Source organism: Oncorhynchus mykiss, chromosome 8 (assembly GCF_057628025.1).
Source record: "Oncorhynchus mykiss isolate SJ-2025 chromosome 8, ASM5762802v1, whole genome shotgun sequence".
NCBI lineage: Eukaryota > Metazoa > Chordata > Actinopteri > Salmoniformes > Salmonidae > Oncorhynchus > Oncorhynchus mykiss.
In genome coordinates, this window is record NC_143029.1 from 72,523,326 (window position 1) to 72,548,269 (window position 24,944).

General features: G+C 39.8%; 1 protein-coding gene and 1 long non-coding RNA gene across 3 annotated transcripts; both read left to right on the forward strand.

The window, feature by feature from the left end:
* Positions 1-1,859: 1,859 nt before the first annotated feature.
* On the forward strand, positions 1,860-18,309 carry LOC110530464 (microtubule-associated protein RP/EB family member 2). Of its 2 annotated transcripts, none has more exons than XM_021613542.3 (7): positions 1,860-1,962; positions 11,486-11,613; positions 12,183-12,328; positions 12,543-12,762; positions 13,966-14,129; positions 14,617-14,775; positions 15,069-18,309. In XM_021613542.3, exons 2-7 carry the CDS (start codon positions 11,493-11,495, stop codon positions 15,153-15,155), a joined length of 897 nt encoding a protein of 298 aa, XP_021469217.1. In that variant the 5' UTR covers positions 1,860-1,962; positions 11,486-11,492; the 3' UTR covers positions 15,156-18,309. The 2 variants fall into 2 exon arrangements, with proteins under 2 accessions (XP_021469217.1, XP_021469216.1); XM_021613541.3 differs by lacking the exon at positions 1,860-1,962 and adding an exon at positions 8,099-9,685.
* A 1,593-nt stretch (positions 18,310-19,902) lies between these two features.
* On the forward strand, positions 19,903-24,696 carry LOC149982102 (uncharacterized). The gene is made up of 3 exons (XR_016482583.1): positions 19,903-19,981; positions 24,097-24,298; positions 24,562-24,696. It is a non-coding gene; the product is annotated as an uncharacterized LOC149982102 (long non-coding RNA).
* Positions 24,697-24,944: the final 248 nt, after the last annotated feature.

Consider the following 24,944-nt stretch of genomic DNA (forward strand, 5'->3'; position numbering starts at 1 on the left):
CAGATGTGCTCAATGGGATTGAGATCTGGGCTCTTCGCTGGCCATGGCAGAACACTGACATTCCTGTCTTGCAGGAAATCATGCACAGAATGAGCAGTATGGCTGGTGGCATTGTCATGCTGGAGGAACATGTCAGGCTGAGCCTGCAGGAAAGGTACCACGTGAGGGAGGAGGATGTCGTTCCTGTACGCACAGCGTTGAGATTGCCTACAATGACAACAAGCTCAGTCCGATGATGCTGTGACACACCGCCCCAGACCATGACGGACCTTTGACCTCCAAATCGATTCCACTCCAGAATACAGGCCTCTGTGTCAACACTCATTCCTTGGACGATAAACGCATATCTGACCATCACCCCTGGTGAGACAAAACCACGACTGGTCGCTGAAAACCCCTTTTTCCTGTCCTGTCTGGTCCTGCAACGGTGGGTTTGTGCCCATAGGCGACGTTGTTGCCGGTGATGTCTGGTGAGGACCTGCCTTACAACAGGCCTACAAGAACTCAGTCCAGGCTTTCTCAGCCTATTGTGGACAGTTTAAGCACTGAGGAGGGATTGTGCGTTCCTGGTGTAACTCGGGCAGTTGTTGTTGCCATCCTGTACCTGTCCCGCAGGTGAGATGTTCGGATGTACTGATCCTGTGCAGGTGTTGTTACTTGTGGTCTGCCACTGCGAGGATGATCAGCTGTCTGTCCTGTCTCCCTGTAGCGCTGTCTTAGGCGTCTCACAGTACGGACATTGCAATTTATTGACCTGGCCACATCTGCAGTCCTCATGCCTCCTTCCAGCACACCTAAGGCACGTTCACGCAGATGAGCAGGGACCCTGGGCATCTTTCTTTTGGTGTTTTTCAGAGTTAGTAGAAAGGGCTCTTTAGTATCCTAAGTTTTCATGGTTCATTGAACAAGCATGGGAAACAGTGTTTAAACCCTTTACAACGAAGATCTGTGACGTTATTTGGATTTTTACTAATTATCTTTGAAAGACAGGGTCCTGAGTTTAGTTGCAAAATAGCAAGTAGTTCCATAATTACCCAACATTTTTGTTTTTGCCTTATCCTTCTGTCTTATGTAACTATACCAAACATAACAAATCTTACTAATTTGAGTGTCCTGGATTTACATGTACTATGTTACATCTAGTCTTGAAACCAGGCTGTTCCTACAAGCAGTGGTCCAACCAGTTGGGTACAATACAAATTCTAAAAATGACTAAAAAGCATTCTTAATGGAGATGATTCATTGAGCTTAATTTGTACCTAGGAACTGGCACCAAGACTACATCATTTTGATAATGATACATCATGACTTGCCAAATATATGAGATATATTTTTAGTGCCCCTTATATAATTGCTGTGTGCTAAGGGAAATGCTAAGGGGAAATCTGATCTGCTAAACTGTTAACTTCTTACAAACAAATCAAGGAGCTCAGTATGCAGACCACTTATTGCAGTCAAGCACATTTTGCACATTTGGAAACAAGATAAGTCTTGTCATATCCAATGTGGTATAGGAATCTTGAAGGTGAAACCCTTCATTTGAAGTACAAAAGTACAAGTTGGATAATTTAAAAGAAAAATGAAATAAATAAAAAATAAGAATTAGAAATTCAATGACATACTGCATTTTCTCTGTATACATTGCATATTGTCTTATTGTGTAATACTAAAAGGAATGCATTATCATGTTACTAAAAAAGGAGAGTGCAGAGGCAACTCCAATGCACGCGTACATTAGCTGTCAGTTGTACACAATGAGCAACGCATCAAGTTATGACTGGTCGAAATCACACCAGATGTTACAATCAAGCCAATCGGCTTCAGCAACGCTGGTTCTTTGTCGAATGAAACATGTGTACGTTATCGGCGTCATCAGCTCCTACAATGAGTGGAAAGAGGGTGGGGTGACTCAGGAAAATAGCAGCTTTTGAACACCGAATAACCTGAAATCTGAGTTCACTGGTGAGTCAAAAAATCTACGGTTGCAATGTGATTTTTTTTGTCAAACTTGTTGAACATGTTTTATGACATGTATGGCGGGCTGTACACCTCAGTATATTGTTGAATTGTACTCGATGTAATGTGGTTAATACTGTATATGTTGGCTACCGGTTTCTGTCAAAGTGGGCTTGTAATTATTGCTAGCTTGCTAGTCCAGCAGTGTACGTTACCGTGGTAGTGCTAGCTACCGGTATACATTGATTAGCCAGCTAGCTAGCATGCTAACTATGTTTGGTTTGACAGCTAGCCACCTACTAGTTTGGAAGTTTCACTCACTACTCCACTTTCACTTTGGTTTGTGTGTGTCTTTTTAGTATGTGACACTTTGCACATTTGATCCACTTCCCGCGAGAAAGGGGACTGCAAATTGTAACCAAAACTCTCTACAACAACGTGGATATCAAAAAACAAGATAATGCTTGTAAAAAAAAAAGAAGATATTCAGCTATGAAGTCCTTTGACAAGTCTCAGCCACCAGAGATAAACTTCTTCATTTGTACACTGTGCTGACTGCTGCTCTGGTTTAACACAACATTGAACAGCATGGCACCACAATGGTACAGTGCAAATCAATACAGTAATTCAGTACCAGTCAGCTAGGTGTCCAAGACAGCTGATGCCCCTAAGCAGCTGCAAAAGAGATCTGAAATGGCCAATTCAACTTGGCATTTTTTCCTTATGTTATGATTTCTGCAGTCATCATTATCCATATTTGCCCGGTGTTAATTTGAGATGGAGAACAGCTATGTGTTTAATCATCAGAACGTTTTCATGTTGTGTCTTTGGCAATGTTTTCATTCCTGCTTTTCTTGAGCGCATATGTACACTGACTGAATATTTCTTCAGTCAGTGCGCAGAGGAGTACACTGTGTTCTAGTTGTACCAATAATAAATAGCGTTTGCACTGTCAGAGGATTACTACTCAGGCTGGCTTATATTTCATTCATATACAATACCAGTCAAAAGTTTGGACACTTGTTCATTCAAGGGTTTTCTTTATTTTTACTATTTTCTACATTGTACAATAATAGTGAAGACATCAAAACTATGAAATAACACACATGGAATCATGTAGTAACCAATATATTTTAGATTCTTCAAAGTAGCCCCCCCTTTGCCTTGGTGACTGCCAAGCGTGTGCAAAGCTTTCTCCCAACCAGTTTCACATGGAATGCTTTTCCATCAGTCTTGAAGGAGTTACCACATATGCTGAGAATTTGTTGGCTGCTTTTCCTTCAGTCTGCAGTCCAACTCATCCCAAACATCTCAATTGGGTTGAGGCCAGGTGACTGTGGAGGCCAGGTCATCTAATGCAGCACTTCATCACTCTCCTTGGTCAAATAGCACTTACAGAGCCTGGAGGTGTCATGGTAGCCATGCTGGTTAAGTGTCCCTTGAATTCTAAATAAATTACATGATGTCACCAGCAAAGCACCCCCACACCATCACATCTCCTCCATGCTTCAATGTGGGAACTACACATGTATAGATCATCCGTTCACCTACTCTGCGTCTCACAAACACAAGGTGGATGGAACCAATTTTTTTAATTTGGATTCATCAGACCAAAGGACAGATTCAATTCAATTTCTGAAGCTAGTAACTCTAATGAACTTATCTGCAGCAGAGGTAACTCTGGTTCTTCCTTTCCTTCCTCTCATCATAGCACTTGATGGTTTTTGCGACTGCACTTGAATGAACTTTAAAAGTTCTTAATGTTCCACGTTGACTGACCTTCATGTCTTAAAGAAATTGACTGTTGTTTGTCTTTGCTTATTTGAGCTGTTCTTGCCATAATATGGACTTGTTCTTTTACCAAATAAGGCTATATTCTGTATACCACCCCTACCTTGTCACAACACAACTGATTGGCTCAAATGCATGAAGAAGGAATGAAATTCCACAAATTTTACTTTTAACAAGGCACACCTGTTAATTGAAATGCATTCCAGGTGACTACCTCATGAAGCTGGTTGAGAGAATGCCAAGAGTGTGCAAAGCTGTCATCGAGGCAAAGGGTGGCTACTTTGAAGAATCTCTAACACTTTTTTTGGTTACTACATGATTCCAAATGTGTTATTTAGTAGTTTTGATGTCTTCACTTTTATTCTACAATGTAGAAAATGTAGAAAATAGTACAAATAAAGAAACCCTTGAATGAGTACGTGTCCAAACTTTTGACTGGTACTGTATACTAAAATAAAAAGGTCTATTGTTCCCTGAGGTATATAAATTCTGCATGACTGTAACAGTGTGTTTCTGTCATGGAGACTCAAGGCAGCAGGCTTTTGTTCTAGCCCAGCACTAACACCTGAGGGTTTGGCAGGGTGGCAGTTAGAGAATGACTGGTAATCTGAGGGTTGCAATCATGGCTTACGTCTGACACTGAAAGAATCTTGCGGGATTCACAGTAATCAGTCAACTGGCAACCAGAGGTTTCTGGCATCACTATCTCTGATACAACCTACAACCGTTGTGCCCTAGAGCAAGGTATATCTTAAACCAGGCTGAAAATGTGCCGGTTTCCACTTCAAGTCGATTTAATGGGCCACCAGCTTAAAAAAACAGGAAAATATGCGTTCTGTCTTAAAACACTATTTCCACCACCGTGTTAGTGGTTAATGCTGCTTCCGGATGTTGTGTACTGCATTCAGCAATCTGTTTACCCCTGGCTGAACAGTGTACGCAACATCAGGAAGTGGCATTAGCCACTAGTATGGTGGTGGGAAAAGGGGTTTTATTAAGAGTGTATGTATATTTTCCCAGTTTTGTTTTTAGACAGGCGCACCATTTAAATCAAGTCAAGAAGGAAACCAAGTAACCGACACATTTGCAAACTGAATGGAGGATGTTTTCTGAACGAACTGGTCGCCGGGGGACACAAGTGTCTCACCGTCTCGGCAGATTACAGTAGGACACCAACTTGACAAATGACGTAAGAATTAGAGGCATCTGGCGGAAGTAGGGGTACAGCCTGCCATGTGGTGTGTTAGTGGGACAGTGCAGCCCTCATATATATATATATATATATATATATATATATATATATATATATATATATATATATATATATATATATATATACAGTGCCTTGCGAAAGTATTCGGCCCCCTTGAACTTTGCGACCTTTTGCCACATTTCAGGCTTCAAACATAAAGATATAAAACTGTATTTTTTTGTGAAGAATCAACAACAAGTGGGACACAATCATGAAGTGGAATGACATTTATTGGATATTTCAAACTTTTTTTAACAAATCAAAAACTGAAAAATTGGGCGTGCAAAATTATTCAGCCCCCTTAAGTTAATACTTTGTAGCGCCACCTTTTGCTGCGATTACAGCTGTAAGTCGCTTGGGGTATGTCTCTATCAGTTTTGCACATCGAGAGACTGACATTTTTTCCCATTCCTCCTTGCAAAACAGCTCGAGCTCAGTGAGGTTGGATGGAGAGCATTTGTGAACAGCAGTTTTCAGTTCTTTCCACAGATTCTCGATTGGATTCAGGTCTGGACTTTGACTTGGCCATTCTAACAACTGGATATGTTTATTTTTGAACCATTCCATTGTAGATTTTGCTTTATGTTTTGGATCATTGTCTTGTTGGAAGACAAATTTCTGTCCCAGTCTCAGGTCTTTTGCAGACTCCATCAGGTTTTCTTCCAGAATGGTCCTGTATTTGGCTCCATCCATCTTCCCATCAATTTTAACCATCTTCCCTGTCCCTGCTGAATAAAAGCAGGCCCAAACCATGATGATGTGTTCAGGGTGTTGCTTTTACGCCAAACATAACGTTTTGCATTGTTGCCAAAAAGTTACATTTTGGTTTCATCTGACCAGAGCACCTTCTTCCACATGTTTGGTGTGTCTCCCAGGTGGCTTGTGGCAAACTTTAAACAACACTTTTTATGGATATCTTTAAGAAATGGCTTTCTTCTTGCCACTCTTCCATAAAGGCCAGATTTGTGCAATATACGACTGATTGCTGTCCTATGGACAGAGTCTCCCACCTCAGCTGTAGATCTCTGCAGTTCATCCAGAGTGATCATGGGCCTCTTGGCTGCATCTCTGATCAGTCTTCTCCTTGTATGAGTTGAAAGTTTAGAGGGACTGCCAGGTCTTGGTAGATTTGCAGTGGTCTGATACTCCTTCCATTTCAATATTATCGCTTGTACAGTGCTCCTTGGGATGTTTAAAGCTTGGGAAATCTTTTTTTATCCAAATCCGGCTCTAAACTTCTTCACAACAGTATCTCGGACCTGCCTGGTGTGTTCCTTGTTCTTCATGATGCTCTCTGCGCTTTTAACGGACCTCTGAGACTATCACAGTGCATGTGCATTTATACGGAGACTTGATTACACACAGGTGGATTGTATTTATCATCATTAGTCATTTAGGTCAACATTGGATCATTCAGAGATCCTCACTGAACTTCTGGAGAGAGTTTGCTGCACTGAAAGTAAAGGGGCTGAATAATTTTGCACGCCCAATTTTTCAGTTTTTGATTTGTTAAAAAAGTTTGAAATATCCAATAAATGTCGTTCCACTTCATGATTGTGTCCCACTTGTTGTTGATTCTTCACAAAAAATACAGTTTTATATCTTTATGTTTGAAGCCTGAAATGTGGCAAAAGGTCGCAAAGTTCAAGGGGGCCGAATAATTTCGCAAGGCAGGGTAGCCTAGTGGTTAGAGCGTTGGACTAGTAACTGGAAGGTTGCAAGTTCAAACCCCCGAGCTGACAAGGTACAAATCTGTCGTTCTGCCCCTGAACAGGCAGTTAACCCACTGTTCCTAGGCCGTCATTGAAAATAAGAATTTGTTCTTAACTGACTTGCCTAGTAAAATAAAGGTAAAATAAATAAAATAAATATACACACACATACACACACACACAGACAGAGTGCCTTGCGAAAGTATTCGGCCCCCTTGAACTTTGCGACCTTTTGCCACATTTCAGGCTTCAAACATAAAGATATAAACCTGTATTTTTTTGTGAAGAATCAACAAGTGGGACACAATCATGAAGTGGAACGGCATTTATTGGATATTTCAAACTTTTTTAACAAATCAAAAACTGAAAAATTGGGCGTGCAAAATTATTCAGCCCCTTTACTTTCAGTGCAGCAAACTCTCTCCAGAAGTTCAGTGAGGATCTCTGAATTATCCAATGTTGACCTAAATGACTAATGATGATAAATACAATCCACCTGTGTGTAATAAAGTCTCCGTATAAATGCACATGCAGATATCCATAAAAAGTGTCGTTTAAAGTTTGCCACAAGCCACCTGGGAGACACACCAAACGTGGAAGAAGGTGCTCTGGTCACATGAAACCAAAATGGAACTTTTTGGCAACAATGCAAAACGTTATGTTTGGCGTAAAAGCAACACAGCTGAACACACCATCCCCACTGTCAAACATGGTGGTGGCAGCATCATGGTTTGGTCCTGCTTTTTTTCAGCAGGGACAGGGAAGATGGTTAAAATTGATGGGAAGATGGATGGAGCCAAATACAGGACCATTCTGGAAGAACCTGATGGAGTCTGCAAAAGACCTGAGACTGGGATGGAGATTTGTCTTCCAACAAGACAATGATCCAAAACATAAAGCAAAATCTACAATGGAATGGTTCAAAAATAAACATATCCAGGTGTTAGAATGGCCAAGTCAAAGTCCAGACCTGAATCCAATCGAGAATCTGTGGAAAAAACTGAAAACTGCTGTTCACAAATGCTCTCCATCCAACCTCACTGAGCTCAAGCTGTTTTGCAAGGAGGAATGGGAAAAAATGTCAGTCTCTCGATGTGCAAAACTGATAGAGACATACCCCAAGCGACTTACAGCTGTAATCGCAGCAAAAGGTGGCGCTACAAAGTATTAACTTAAGTGGGCTGAATAATTTTGCACGCCCAATTTTTCATTCATTCAGATCTAGGATGTGTTATTTTAGTGTTCCCTTTATTTTTTTGAGCAGTGTGTATGTGTGTGTGTGTGTGTATATATATATATATATTAGTTGTGGTAGGTACTGTCTCAGCAAAATGACAAGTTTCAGTTGAGCTAATTGATAAACTGGCCTATATACAGGTATTCTGTTTCAACTAATCTATTTATTACCAGTAGATGAATCAGAGTTAGTGCTGGGTTGGAACGGAAGCCAGCATACGCTCAGTAGCTCTCCAGGACCAAGGTTGGTCCTGTACCTTATAGTATGGCTAACAACAACAGGCTTTTGTTCTGCTACTTGTGATTGTAGTACAGCACTTTAGAAGGCAATCCTTTTAAGCCATAGTGCGGAGCGATTAGTCCTTTTTTGAGGTCAGTTCGATTATCAACATTTTTAAAAATCAGGTTTTTGGTTTCTATTTTCTTTTGCGTGAAATGCCCTATGCATTATGTGGTTGAATGCTGTAACAACACAGAATAAAACAATTAAAAGTCCCATTACTGCTTATCACTTATTCACCATAATTTATTCACATGACTTTTATAAAATATTTCAGTTCTGCATATTGCATTTGTTTTTGTCAATTACTTTATTTTATTGTAAGTCATCTCATCTCTATAGAGCTACTGCCTATGCTGTCTGACAACACTATTTTAGTAGTTCAAAGTAAATAAGGCATACTTTTATAACTGCTGAATACCAACTATCAAATACTTGGATAATGTATTTTTAGGGAGAGAGACCTCGTGAAACAACTGCTCACTATACCTCTCCATTGCACATTTTTCTCTATTCTAAGTGTCTGTCCCACTTAATGTAGCAGGCATAAAATAAACAGACTGGACAAGTAGGTATGCAATAGATGATGGTTATTGTAGTTAATTACCACAGCTAAACTATGTAGACTGTTGGCCTGTTATTTAAAGCATTGAGCTCACAGAAAAATAGAACAAAATTGAATTTAAGTAATTGAACCAACATCAATCAATTAGTTGTTTTTGGAAACTAAAAATAAATAAATTGGTTAATACTCAGTGCTAGCCATCAGAGGGTTGGTTTTCAGTGCAACATTAATGAAACTGCTTACCAGTATGCAAAATAAAAAAAATAACTAGAATTGGTCCCATATGTCCCAGTCACAGATCCACTATTATTCTTCTGCATTTCAGCAATATAATAACCATTAATATTGTTATGTAAATTAAATCCAACAAGCAATTGAATTCTCACTCGCCCAAATAATGAGAATATAGAAAACCAAGAAGCACAATAGATGCATAATTTTATTATAAAGGCCTGGCATTTAAATGTCTTCAAGTAGGCCACCTATTGCTATTAACTCCGAGGCACGAAATAAACAAAACATTTTGCGTTTGAGTGAGAAAGGGTCCCTATGTCCCTTCGTTTATATTAGTGGAATTCGCCGTCCACCTTCCAAGAAGCGCACCGCCACCCCATCAGTCACGTGGTTGGTTAGGGTGCAGTGACGTCACCAGAGACAGATTTGTGAAGAATAAGCAGACTAGAGAACGAGCCCGAGGTGCGTCACTTTATATTGCATCGTCCTTTCATAGAGAGAGAGAGCAGATAATCTGTTCAATATTTTAGAGACCCAATGCCTGGTCCCACCCAAGCACTGTCCCCAAATGGAGAGAATAACAACGACATCATCCCAACGGACGGATCCAACTGCATTCCTTACAGAAAAAATACAGTGCGAGGAGAGCGCGCCTACAGGTAAATCAGTGCAAATGCCGCAGTTGGCGTGGTTTCATAGCAAGGCTTTGAGCACAAGGTTGCTGCAAAACCCTGAACATTTGTTTCACGAGCATTGAATGTTTTCCATGCCACGGTCTAGTGCTATTTCGATTCCGTTACAATGAATCGGCTCGTGCAATAGTGCATGTATTGCCTTCTTGGTGACTTGTCATTATCAAATCCAACATGTACGTGCTGTTTCTTAATCATGGGTTAAATCGTTTTCAGGAGGCCTCTGCAAGTTAACAATTCTGCCAAAGCGAAATACGTGACATTTACAGTGATAAAACGGCACAAATTATGTGGCGAGTTGGAAATAAGACCGTTGTCAGAAAGACTACCCCGTTAGCTTGCTCCATTATCACATACACAGTCACTGTCTTGACTATAACGTTAATGATTGCAAGTAGCTGCTATACTATTTTTGTTGGTCCAAACCCTACCTAATCGTGTGTTCTGGGAAAAGGGGCACCTTTACTGTCTTAGTTATTCCTTGTATTATATGACATGGTTATAAAACCAGTCTGTTCAAATGATAAGCTCTTCTGTCTGGGTCAAGTATAGCCAATGAGCTAACTGGCTAACAAAGCTAGCAGTACATCCGCTTTGTTGACACGAGAACGGCTGTCCTTTTTATCATTGCGAAATCAATGAAATAGGATAGTTCGAAACCGAAACTCCAGTCCAAATTTGGTCAGTTTGGGTCATTGGAATAAATTATGCGCTTGATGTAATTGTAGCCTAACGTTAGCTGTTACCGTAATGGAAATGCATTGTCCGTCTGCCGCTAAGTGGCCAGCCCTTCTTGTTATCTGTGACAGTGGGATGTAAGATTATTAGCTAAGTGTTTGGTATGGTGGAGCGATAGAACACTAGACATTAGTAGGCCCGTTTTTTATTTCTGATACTCATCTGAGAATATGAAATGGTGCAATAACAACTCGGGTCTTACATTTTGACATTATGGGTTCCAGCCTCATCATTTAGAATGAAATAATACCAAAGCGGTGAAAAGCGCTATTTTGTTGCACTTTTACAATGTTCTTGCATAATGTAGGCTACACTCGTCAAAGACCATGTTTGAAGTTACTGTGATCACTATGGTTATCAACAGTTTCACACATTATACTATTCATGCTATTTGTTTGCACTGTGAGAGCTTACACCATGTTAATTTCACTTTGCTCCATTGATGTTTCTTAAAACTCACAATAGCCAGCTTCATTATGAAGATACGTTTTTTTATATCCTCATGCAATGTCTCCTCATCACATGTAGATTTGTAGTACAACTATACTCAAACTTCACTCAAATTCAATACTCTTCTGAATGCTTTTTCCGTATTTGTTTGAGCCCTCTCCTGTTATGAGTGTATTTGCATGTTTAGTGTTGATAGTGTTTGTATCCATTGCTGTTTTAATTGGACATCCTTTATTTTTATATATGTGTTACTAACATGTTATCACATTACTAGACCTTGGCTTAATTTCGTACAGTATCTAGTAGCTGTGGTTATATGACTATGTTTACTTGCTTGCTGTCAAATCAGTGAGTTTCCCCTTGATGGTTTGTATTGTTGTTGTCTGCCTTGCTTAATCTTTTAATGGCAGTAGTTGAAAATGATATGCAGGCTTTTATCTGTTGGTCAACAATTGTGTGTACAGAATGTTGGCTAACCATTATGTAAAGGGGATACAATTTTTTTTCCTTATTTTGAGATGGTAATGTTTTGTAGAAAGTGAATTATAACTGACAGAGATGCCTTCCTGTCTTTTGCAGTTGGGGGATGGCGGTCAACGTATATTCTACCTCAATAACCCAGGAGACTATGAGCAGGCATGATATCACTGCCTGGGTTAATGATCTTCTCGGTCTGAACTACACTAAAGTGGAGCAGCTTTCCTCAGGTACGAATAATTACCCTCTTAACTCTGCTGCAAACTGTGCTTCCTCCCAGAACCAAGGACCTCAGGATATAGGCCTAGCATAAGAAGGGAGATGCAGGATGATACTATAGGTATTGGATGAGAAACAGATGGCCATTCTTTTCCTCTCTTATATGCCCAACTTCTGCTGATAACCCTCTAATAGGCATAGTAATATGTATAATCAAAGAAACCTGGTGTAACCCCAACCTTGCTCCTAACCTAACCTTGCTCTTGACAGAGAAGACGGACTGTGCTATTAATAAAACTAGTTTGCGCACTTGCTGTGCCTACCATGCCATGGCTACCCCAAGTAATCCAATCTCTCCTGAACCACACACAGTCCTGTCGCAAGGTGTGCTAATGGTACTAATTCCATGGTCTCTAGTCTGTGTCTTTTAATTGAAAGGATGTGTTGTGCACAGGTTTGCTAATGGCAGTACAGTGACACATTTCCATCAAGCATGTGCCTGAAAAATATAATTTGTTTGCACTTGTATCAGAAGAGAAACAAGCAGTAATTTTTGTCACACATCTCAATTCCCTTCTAGGAGCAGCCTACTGCCAGTTCATGGATTTGCTGTTCCCTGGTTGCGTCCATCTTAAGAAGGTTAAGTTCCAGGCTAAATTCGAGCATGAGTACATTCATAACTTCAAGCTGCTGCAGGCCTCTTTCAAGAGAATGAATGTGGACAAGGTGAGAGGATGAGGCCAAGTAGTGTCCTGACGTGACCTACCGTAGCTGCTAATGACAGTTAGTTGCATTGGCAAGGCTATATTAGATAGAACACACACAAAGTTCCTTCATTTTTTTCCCTTCTAATTTGTCAAGTCACATGAGGTCCAGATTATTAAAATAATTGGGGTAATTGTTTATCTTGATAATTTATTTCCACTTCTCCTCTTTAAAGATTATTCCTGTGGAGAAGCTTGTGAAAGCCAGATTTCAGGACAACCTTGACTTCATCCAGTGGTTTAAGAGGTTCTTTGATGCCAACTATGACGGTAAGGATTACGACCCACTTCAGGCCAGACAGGGTCAGGATGCCATCCCCCCACCTGACCCCGGTGAGCAGATCTTCAACCTGCCAAAAAAGTCCCAACACCACGCAGCCAGCTCCCCCACTGCAGGTAAGACCAGCTACCTGAGGGGTCTAACTAATAGAAAGCAGGATCAATGTGTTAGCCAGATAACTTGCCTAAATATTAGGAAATAATGTTGTTGTTTTTTAAAGATGTGCTTGAAATGAGCATGGTCTAACTGACTCAACAACCAAAAACACATAAGTTTAGCTTTCTTAATGAACCAGAACATTTGTTTAATTCTGGTTGTTTATCAAAGTTAGCCTGCTAACTCATTGATCCTGTTTTGTAGGACACCCCTCTGGACAACAGACATTGTTTATGTAGTTTATGTTCATATAGTCCTCTTTAATGAACCTATATCAGTCCTCTTTACTCTGGGGTAAAAAGAAAAGGCAAAATAACTGTTATTTTTGTATTCACACTGCCCATGCCTTTGAATAAGAACTCAACTCTTTTGCCAGTTGATTTTATGCTTAGTGCTATCGAGGCTCTTTGGGACGTTCCTACCCTAAATCCTAACCTTAACCCTTACCTTTCCTTAACCCTTAACTATTTTAAATGTTAACTTCCATGGGGTAACGTCAGAGTTGGGACGTCCCAACGATCCCGGATAGCACGTCTCTTGATTTTGTATCCTATGTTGTGATTATTGCCAAGTATGTTGTCTTCTCACATTATTCAAACCCCACAAACGAAATAAACAGCGTATGAAGCTTTCTTAGCATATAGATCACATAGTGCAAACAAATAATCTGAACGTCGTGTCAGTACAAAACTCCACACATAATTTGGAATTTCTCTGCGTTCTTGACAATCGCTAATCAATATCCAAAAACGGCACACGTTTTTTTCCACTAACCTTATCTTTTCTCTTTTGTAGCACCAATGTGAGGGATTATGGCAGGGGAAACGGTGTTGCATTATTGTAGTGCAGTAATAATGACAAGCGAACCTGGGAAGCTTTGGGTTCGCATTGCCCTAAAAACGGGAACCGGACCACGGAATTCAAGCGAACCGAACTCAGACCACCCCTTGATGGTCTCAGTTTGGTTCACTTCAGGGGCTCTTTTGAGGGTCTGAGTTCCTTTTTTAAATTTTACCTTTATTTAACTAGGCAAGTCAGTGTTCACACTGAATGAAAAATTAACAAACCGAGGTGAGTTCACAGAAATTGGCTGGAAGGGACCAAGTGTGAACACCCTGACATGACCAGATTATTTACATTTTCTGACATATCTTTGTGTTCAGGAGCCACCAGGGCAAGTGCAACAACTCCGAAACAAAACCCCTGCAGCCCCCATCCATCCTCCAGACCCTCTTCAGCGAAAAGAATCCCAGTTGCAACTCCAACGACAACTCCGGCCAAAGGAGAGCGGGAACTGGAAGCACAGGTCACAGGGCTCAACGACCAGGTATAAAGTCACTACTACAGAATAATTACAACGTAATATATGTTACTACAACAGCGTCATTACAATTTAATATATCTAAGTTGGACTCACTGTTTAGATTTGTAAGAAGGATATGTATGTATTGTTTTTGACAAAACCAATATGACAAGTAATTACAAACTGCATTGAATGATCATTCCATAATCCTGATTTTCCAAGGATTAGATTACTGTTAAACCCTAAACATGAAAACGATCCAAGTAATAAGCGGTTGGGGATCAGAGGAACAGTGGTGTATTACAGCTAGATTTTTAAGATGGTGCGCTGTCCAACTTTGTGACCATTTTGTATTTTATTGACAAGGGAAAAATCATTAATACTGCACATCATTATACAAAACAGTTTCCACACAAAGAAAATTGTGGTGTGTGAAGTAAAACAAATAGATGATAGTAATATCAACTTGTCTGTATGATACTAATACTACTTTTCCTCATTTTGTGTACAGGTGAACACATTAAAACTTGCACTTGAGGGTGTGGAGAAGGAGAGGGACTTTTACTTTGGAAAGCTGCGGGATGTGGAAGTCCTGGCACAGGAACAAGGTCAGGAGAGCGCCCAGTTCGTGGAGCGGCTAATGGAGATTCTGTACTCTGCAGACGAACAGGTCAGTCGGCTGTATTTGATTGGCTCTTCATTGATTGATCATTCATAGGAATTTCCCAGAGGCGATTGGGTGTGGGTTGCTGTTGTGCAACGTTTGTTTTAGGTTCTAGAAGGTTGGTACTGGATTGGATAGCAAAGGTTTTGCTAATTGTTCAAGGACCTCATTTTCTTTGTAATCACAGGCCTTTGTTTGATTGATCAATTGATTTAGGTTGCTGGTGCTGTTAATTACTTGAAAAGACCTATGGTGGCTCTGGCCCTGACATTTTGTTATGACTGCTTGTGTCCCTTCAGGAAGGTGCAGGAGAGGTGGATGGAGAAGATGTGGATCCAGGGGTCCATGAAGAGGATGTTCCTGATGATCAGCAGGATGAGTACTGACTGCCATCACTCCTTGTTCTTGCCCCGGGCCCCACCACAACGCCATGCCCTTTTGTTTTGTGAGAATTTTGTTACAGGTTTTATTTTTTATTATTTTTTTCTCATTTGTATTTTCTTCCCCTCGTGGTTTGTTTATTTTTTTTGTTCTCCTGAAGACTGAGCACATGAAACAACCTCATGCAAAGAAACATGACCCTAGTTTATTTTATATATATATATATATATATATATATATATATATATACAGTGCCTTGCGAAAGTATTCGGCCCCCTTGAACTTTGCGACCTTTTGCCACATTTCAGGCTTCAAACAAAGATATAAAACTGTATTTTTTTGTGAAGAATCAACAACAAGTGGGACACAATCATGAAGTGGAACGACATTTATTGGATATTTCAAACTTTTTTAACAAATAAAAAACAGAAAAATTGGGCGTGCAAAATTATTCAGCCCCCTTAAGTTAATACTTTGTAGCGCCACCTTTTGCTGCGATTACAGCTGTAAGTCGCTTGGGGTATGTCTATCAGTTTTGCACATCGAGAGACTGACATTTTTTCCCATTCCTCCTTGCAAAACAGCTCGAGCTCAGTGAGGTTGGATGGAGAGCATTTGTGAACAGCAGTTTTCAGTTCTTTCCACAGATTCTCGATTGGATTCAGGTCTGGACTTTGACTTGGCCATTCTAACACCTGGATATGTTTATTTTTGTACCATTCCATTGTAGATTTTGCTTTATGTTTTGGATCATTGTCTTGTTGGAAGACAAATCTCCATCCCAGTCTCAGGTCTTTTGCAGACTCCATCAGGTTTTCTTCCAGAATGGTCCTGTATTTGGCTCCATCCATCTTCCCATCAATTTTAACCATCTTCCCTGTCCCTGCTGAAGAAAAGCAGGCCCAAACCATGATGCTGCCACCACCATGTTTGACAGTGGGATGGTGTGTTCATGGTGATGAGCTGTGTTGCTTTTACGCCAAACATAACGTTTTGCATTGTTGCCAAAAAGTTCAATTTTGGTTTCATCTGACCAGAGCACCTTCTTCCACATGTTTGGTGTGTCTCCCAGGTGGCTTGTGGCAAACTTTAAACAACACTTTTTATGGATATCTTTAAGAAATGGCTTTCTTTTTACCACTCTTCCATAAAGGCCAGATTTGTGCAATATACGACTGATTGTTGTCCTATGGACAGAGTCTCCCACCTCAGCTGTAGATCTCTGCAGTTCATCCAGAGTGATCATGGGCCTCTTGGCTGCATCTCTGATCAGTCTTTTCCTTGTATGAGTTGAAAGTTTAGAGGGACGGCCAGGTCTTGGTAGATTTGCAATGGTCTGATACTCCTTCCATTTCAATATTATCGCTTGCACAGTGCTCCTTGGGATGTTTAAAGCTTGGGAAATCTTTTTGTATCCAAATCCGGCTTTAAACTTCTTCACAACAGTATCTCGGACCTGCCTGGTGTGTTCCTTGTTCTTCATGATGCTCTCTGCGCTTTTAACGGACCTCTGAGACTATCACAGTGCAGGTGCATTTATACGGAGACTTGATTACACACAGGTGGATTGTATTTATCATCATTAGTCATTTAGGTCAACATTGGATCATTCAGAGATCCTCACTGAACTTCTGGAGAGAGTTTGCTGCACTGAAAGTAAAGGGGCTGAATAATTTTGCACGCCCAATTTTTCAGTTTTTGATTTGTTAAAAAAGTTTGAAATATCCAATAAATGTCGTTCCACTTCATGATTGTGTCCCACTTGTTGTTGATTCTTCACAAAAAAAATACAGTTTTATATCTTTGTTTGAAGCCTGAAATGTGGCAAAAGGTCGCAAAGTTCAAGGGGGCCGAATACTTTCGCAAGGCACTGTATATATATATATATATATATTCCTCTGCTGTTCTACATTCTGTGTGTTATTGTGACTGTTGTGAAATGCTGTAGGCAGGTGGCTGTTATTACATACTGCCACATGCAGACAAGCTCAGAACATCACAGAAGTTTCCAAGGACAGTGACAAAGGGTGAAAAAAATAAGTCATCCAAAATTCTAGATGTGACAAAATGTTGTAGTATGGAGTGGACAGATAGTGTTTTTATCTGTCAGCAAGCGTTATGTATGTTGCCAGCTTCGGTCGGTCCCATGATCCTTCCATTATGTACGTTGTTTCAAAGTTATTGTTTATTTGATTTTTTTATTACATATCAACCATATTAATCATGAGAATGCAATAAGAAAATGCCCTGAAGGGCTCGTAGTATCTCCTAAATAACCTTCCTCCATATGTTGCACTGACATTTGACTCTGGAATGGATAATACTGTATGTCCATATACTCACAATTCACACAATTACAAATTAATTACAAAAACAATAATTAAAGCTTAGAAGACTCGATATTGCCTTTCTACATGAAGTGAGGCAGTATGGTCCATGAGAATCATGAATGAAAAGCAGTAGTGAGTTAGTCACATACTAGTCACAATTTGTCTATCTTCATGAATTCTAAGAATTCTGATAAATTAATCAGTGTACTCAAAAATGCCTATTTTGCACCAGATTTGGTGCATCAGTGACAGAAACAAGTTTGTTTCGGTATGGCTTCATCATAAGGGAAGGGAGCTCATTTTAGTGTAGACTAGTATGACCACAATGACATTTATTTTCAACTTTAGTTTTAACAGCAACTAACCATCTTCGTATTCAGTGGAAGTCAGGTATATTTCAGATGTTTTCATATGACTTTTGAACCACATGTCTTAGGGAAAGTTGTGAGTCAGTTCACTGAGTAATTTGACATACTATATTCCAAGTACGTACATTGTATACCTTTTTTAATGTTGCATTTATTCTTATTGAACTTGGCAGTGCACCATAATGCTTTAGTCATATATTGTGTAAATGAAAAGGAATGTAAACATGTGCTGTCAATAATTATATATTTTTTTTCTGATGTCCCACTCATTATGCATTCCCCAAAACTTGTTGCATGTTTGCATTTTATTTGTGAATAACTTGACCTGCTTTTTAAATATTTAATAATAAAAAATAACTATGTTAAGTGAGATGTGTTTTTGTATGTTTAACTTGCGTTTTGAAAGCTGTTGAGATTTGAATGGATTTACTGTAATAAAACCTTTCACCTTTTCAGTCAAAGTGAGTTTTTCATTATGTTGTATCATCCATCAAATATCCAACCTTCAATATTATTCACTGCGACAGTTGATATTTAAAAAAAATGTAAGGAACGAAAACTGTTCATTTGGATTTGGCAGTGCAGTGGTCAATGAGGTATTGATGCCCAAAACAGGCTCTGTCTATTTGATGTGTTTACTGAAGGAACCGACTCCATTTGGGTTTGCTTTGCACCAAAATAGTACACTTTGTCTAGTGTTTCTGTTCCAGTCTATTTATTTTTTATTTATTTAACCTTTATTTAACTAGGCAAGTCAGTTAAGAACACATTCTTATTTACAATGATGTATTGCAGTAACAGTAAGGCACTGTAGAGTTGATTGAAGTCATTAAAATTAAATTTCCTCAATGAATCCTCTAACATTTGTCAGCTTAGAACCAAGTTCTCTGCTGCAAACTCAGAGGCCTGACAAGTGGTAGATATATAGCCTCTTGCTATTTACCTACTAAGTCATTAAACCTAAATAAATCAACAAATAATGGAGTTTTTCAGTGTCGAACTGCTTCCAGCATTTTCTATTTAATGAACGTAAGCACTGTTCAACAAGCAAATGACTGTAGTACAAGGTGCGTCACCAACCTTTAGTACTACATTTCCCAGAAGTCAACAATAAGTCAATATCGTAAAAATTAATGAAAACAAAATTGTGCTTATTGGTCTTCATTTAAGGTTAGGCATAAAGTTACGAGTGTGTTTAAGGTTAGGTTTAAAATCTGATTTTAAGAAGAGAAACTATAATTGCCAGGGTTTTTGACTTCGTGGTTGTGGGACAACAAACAGAAGGGGTAAGACATGTCACAGGGGCTATAAAGCTGACGCATCTGTTCAGAACGTTTTTCTCACCACCAAATGTGGTAGTGAGAGGAAGTCTGTGAATTTTCTCATCGATGAAACATCTGATCTTAATAAATGTTTATATTTACAGCACAGTGCACAATGTTTTATAGACTTAACGCTTGGCCACCGTTTTTTTTTAAATTGCGCGGTTTTTGATAGACAGCAAGGTCGAATTGAGTTTGTGCACACGCGCACTTCACCGAGGAGGCGTTCCCTAACGGAAAAATGCAAAGACAGCATGTGTCTGGCATAACGTGCCAATAGGTTCTCACAAGCTTGCCATGCTTCATTTGCTCCCACTGTAAACGACACAGATGAACTGTCTTGGGTTAGTTATAAATATATTTGATGGGACGTTAGAAAATGTAACCACTTCCTGAAAACGGTGCGCCAATAAGAAAAATTGTGGACAGCCAGCTGGTAATTTCATATTAGTGCTGGGCGATTAACTGAATTGTCGGTTATTTTGGGGTTTTTAAACAACTAATTGACCGATGTCGGTTCAATTATTTGAATTCCGTTTCGTTCGTTTGTTTAATGTAAGTTTAATGCGCAATATTGCACAGTTTGGTTTCTCGAGAGAAAAATCTAATTCCATCATGAACTCTGCGATTTAGTGGGGAGTTGTAGTTTCCAACAGACCAATATTGTACATAGTTTAGAGCAGTAAACGTAGTTATTAACTACAATGACCTTAATCCATTGCGCATCTACTTGTTCTGTTTTTATTTTATGCCAGCTAAGGAAGAGCCAGAAGAATGCGCTATCATGAGGGAACAGCTGTTGCTTTGCGAGGTATCCCCACAAATCTCGTCGTTTTTTTCTTTGTATCCCTACCTAAAAATACATTATCTAAGTGATTGATAGTTGGTATTCAGCAATCATAAAAATATGCCTTATTTACTTAGAAAAACGACAAAATGGTGATTTAGTCAGAAATCATAAGCAGTAGCTCAGTAGATATGATATGACTTGGAATGAAATAACGAAGTCATCAATAAAACAAATGCAATATACACAACGACAGAAATGTTTTATTAAATAGTGTGAATAAATAATGGTTAATAAGTAATAAGCAGTAATGGGCAGTCACAATCGTGAATCGTAATGGGCAGTCACCATCATGGGACTTTTTACTAATTGTTTTATTCTGTGTTACAGCATTCAACTCAAATAATTGATACGGAAATCTTTATTTTTTAAATAAACTAACCGAAACCGAACCGGCCTCAAAAAGCATTAATCGCTCAGCACTATTTCATATAGTTCTACTGGCTAAACTATCATATCTCACAAAATTGAGGTATGATTAGACCTATCATGTCCTATATCACTCACACAAAACGTCATATAGCTATTTGCCAATATTACTTTTCAAGGAAAGGTAATTTTCTCTGACTAGTCTGCTTTCTTTCTAGCTAACTGTTAGCTAACTCTATCTTGCTCTGGTTCCATTGCGCGGCGACAACAATGCTCCATTGATTCTTTCATAGATAATCAATTTTGTTTAGTGACATTATATCACCAAAGTGAAGAAGTGTCTAAAGTGTTAGTCAAGGTAATTGAGGTAATGTGTACATGTAGGTAGAGTTCAAGTGACTATGCATAGATAATAAACAGCAGTGTTGAAGAGGGGGGAGAGGGCAATGCAAATAGTCTGGGTAGACATTTGATTAGCTGTTCAGGAGTCTTATGGCTTGGGGGTAGAAGCTGTTAAGAAGCCTTTTGGAACTAGACTTGGCGCTCCGGTACCGTTTGCCATGCGGTAGCAGAGAGAACAGTTTATGACTAGGGTGGCTGGAGTCTTTGAAAACACCACCTGGTATAGAGGTCCTGGATGGCAGGAAGTTTGGCCCCAGTGATGTACTGGGCCGTACGCACTACACTCTGTAGTGCCTTGTGGTCGAAGGCCGAGCAGTTGCCATACCAGGCAGTGATGCAACCAGTCAGGATGCTCTCGATGGTGCAGCTGTGGAACCTTTTGAGGATCTGAGAACTCATGCCAAATCTTATCAGTCACCTGAGGGGGATAAGGTTTTGTCGTGCCTGCTTCATGACTAACTCTATGTGCTTGGACCATGTTAGTTGTTGGCGATGTGGACATGGAGGAACGTGAAGCTCTCAACCTGCTCCACACAGCCCTGTCGATGAGAATGGAGGCGTGCTCTGTCCTTTTTTTCCTGTAGTCTACAATCATCTCCTTTGTCTTTATCACGTTGAAGGAGAGGCTGTTGTCCTGGCACCACATGGCCAGGTCTCTGACCTCCTCCCTATAGGCTGTCTCGTCGTTGTCGGTGATCAGGCCTACAACTTTTGTGTCATCGGCAAACTTAAGGATGGTGTTGGAGTCGTGCCTTGCCGTGCAGTCATGAGTGAACAGGGAGAACAGGAGGGGACTGAGCACACACCGCTGGGGGGCACGCACCGCTGGGGGGCTCCTGTTGGCGGATTTGTTGTTACCCAACCTTACGACCTGGGGCGGCCCGTCAGGCAGTCCAGGATCCAGTTGCAGAGGGAGATGTTTATTCCCAGGGTCCTTAGCTTATTGATGAGCTTTGAGGGCACTATGGTGTTGAGCTGTAGTCAATGAATAGCATTCTCACATACACTACCGTTCAAAAGTTTGGGGTCACTTACAAATGTCGTTGTTATTGAAAGAAAAGCAAATTTTGTCCATTAAAATAACATAAAATTGATCAGAAATACAGTGTAGACATTGTTAATGTTGTTTATGACTATTGTAGCTGGAAACAGCAGATTTTTTATGGAATATCTACATAGGTGTACATAGCCCATTATCAGCAGCCATCATTCCTGTGTTCCAATGACAAGTTGTGTTAGCTAATCCAAGTGTATCATTTTAAAAGGCTAATTGATCATTAGAAAACCCTTTTGCAATTATGTTAGCACATCTGAAAACTGTTGGTCTGATTAAAGAAGCAATAAAACTGGCCTTCTTTAGACTAGTTGAGTATCTGGAGCATCAGCATTTGTGCGTTCAATTACAGGCTCAAAATGGCCATAAACAAATAACCTTCTGAAACTTGTCAGTTTAATCTTGTTCTGAGAAATGAAGGCAATTCCATGCGAGAAATTGGCAAGAAACTGAAGATCTGGTACAACGCTGTGTACTACTCCCTTCACAGAAAAGGCGCAAACTGGCTCTAATCAGAATAGAAAGATGAGTGGGAGGCCCCGGTGAACAAGAGGACAAGTACATTAGAGTGTCTAGTTTAAGAAACAGATGCCTCACAAGTCCTCAACTGGCAACTTCATTAAATAGTACCCGCAAAACACCAGTCTTATCATCAACAGTGATGCTTGCCTGTCAGGAGGATGGATTATCTTGGCAAAGGAGAAATGCTCACTAACAGAGATGTGAACAAATTTGAGAGAAATACGCTTTTTGTCTGTATGGACAATTTCTTATATCTTTTATTTTAGCTCATGAAACATGGGGCCAACACTTTATATGTTGCATTTATATTTTTTCAGTGTAGTTGGTTGGTTTAGTTATATACTTTGCAGTATTTTACAAAGGAGGTAATTTATTTTTCAGAGCAAAATGGAGGTGCAAAATATATTACAAGGACATCAATTGTATGTTCTGTGGTTAGTGTCAGAAAAGTGAGGAGAGATCCTTCAATCACTGCCACGTCTGCTACCAAGTCCCGGGAAAGAGCTTTTTGGACACTCCTGTGATATACGGTTGAAGTCGGAAGTTTACATACACCTTAGCCAAACACATTTAAACTCAGTTATTCATAATTCCTGACATTTAATCCTAGTAAAAATTACTTGATTTAGGTCAGTATGGTTCACCACTTTATTTTAAGAATGTGAAATGTCTGAATAATAGTAGAGATAATTATTTATTTCAGCTTTTATTTATTTGATCACATTCCAAGTGGGTCAGAAGTTTACATGCACTCAATTAGTGTTTGGTAGCATTGCCTTAATTTTTAAAAACTTGGGTCAAATGTTTCAGGTAGCCTTCTACAAGCTTCCCACAATAAGCTGGGTGAATTTTGGCCCATTCTTCCTGACAGAACTTGTGTAACTGAGTCAGGTTTGTAGGCCTTGCTCGCACACGCTTTTTCAGTTCTGCCCACAAATGTTCTATAGGTTTGAGGTCAGGGCTTTGTGATGGACATTCCAATACCTTGACTTTGTTGTCCTTGAGCCATTTTGCCACAACTTTGGAAGTATGCTTGGTGTCATTGTCCATTTGGAAGACCCATTTGCAACCAAGCTTTAACTTCCTGACTGATGTCTTGAGATGTTGCTTCAATACATCCACATAATGTTCCTTCCTTATGATGCCATCTATTTTGTGAAGTGCACCAGGCATGCTGCCACCCCCGTGCTTCACGGTTGGGATGGTGTTTGTCGGCTTGCAAGCCTCCTTCTTTTTCCTCCAAACATAAAAATTGTCATTATGGCCAAACAGTTCTATTTTTGTTTCATCAGACCAGAGGACATTTCTCCAAAAAGTACGATCTTTGTCCCCATGTGCAGTTGCAAACTGTAGTCTGGCCTTTATAGCGTTTTTGGACCAGTGGCTTCTTCCTTGCTGAGCAGCCTTTCAGGTTATGTCGATATAGGACTCTTTTTACTGTGGATATAGATACTTTTGTACCTGTTTCCTCCATCATCTTCACAAGGTCCTTTGCTGTTGTTCTGGGATTGATTTTCGCACCAAAGTACGTTCAACTCTAGGAGACAGAACACGTCTCCTTCCTGAGTGGTATGACGGCTGCGTTGTCCCATGGTGTTTATACTTGCTTACTATCCATTTGTTTTGAAAATGCATCATTATTATCCATTATTCATGAAAATCCATTATCGCTCTGTATCGCTTGAGACTGACCGTCTTTCACCTTGTCCAACCCTGTGTGTGTCCAATGTAGTGCTGTGTGATGAGGACCCATTGCACATCGCCTGGAGCTCCAGTGAGTGAGCTGTCTGACAGTGAAGCCCAGGCCCAACAGCCTTCACTGTCCCCAGCAGCAATGTGGCTCAGGACACAGCCGGACCCTGAGACATGCAGCCCCCATTCAGTTCTACAGCAGAGCCCTATGCATGCTCAGCACTGGAACAGGCACTTAAGACGTGGGTGCAATGTTTATAGTGCTCTGTTTGCATTCAGCTTGCATCACTTGCAAGGCTTTATTCATCATATGACACAATCTGTGGTTGGTATTTTGTTTTCAATATGTATTTGTCTTTGAATGATATTCAGAGAACATTCATCACTGCTCCTTCATCAGTGCAAGTACTGCAGTGAAGAAAGTTTGTAAATAAGAATAGAATATACTGCGTATGTTCATCATTTCATCAGCCGCACATGATAATGTTTTAAATTGTATTTTTAGATGAGCTTCCGACAATAGACATAGATAGTGATGAGGCTGAAGATAAAGATGAGAAGGATGGTGTGGGGAAAATTTCTGTCCTACGCTGAGTCCTACGCTGAGGAACCAAAATAATCATCACCTAAACCTATGACGGTGAGTAAACTAGAGCTTTACTCAAAAAACAATGCTACATAAAACAGTAAGACAAAATATATATAAACACATCTAGATTTTAAAAAAATAATGTTTATTTAAATAAATAAAACACAGACATTTCACATAGTGGTTTAAGACAAATATACTATTTTAAACAATCCATAATGATACACAAACAATACAGTACACAAACTTTACAGTACACAAACTTTACAGTACAGACTACAAAAATATACAGAGGTGAA

What these genes read in the sequence shown, in the direction of transcription:
- LOC110530464 (XM_021613541.3), top strand. Translation starts at nt 9,564, where the DNA reads ATGCCTGGTCCCACCCAAGCACTGTCCCCAAATGGAGAGAATAACAAC. An exon ending in AGTGGAGCAGCTTTCCTCAG is followed by an intron (nt 11,614 to 12,182) that starts GTACGAATAATT and finishes ATTCCCTTCTAG; the next exon opens with GAGCAGCCTACTGCCAGTTC. An exon ending in TGTACTCTGCAGACGAACAG is followed by an intron (nt 14,776 to 15,068) that starts GTCAGTCGGCTG and finishes GTGTCCCTTCAG; the next exon opens with GAAGGTGCAGGAGAGGTGGA.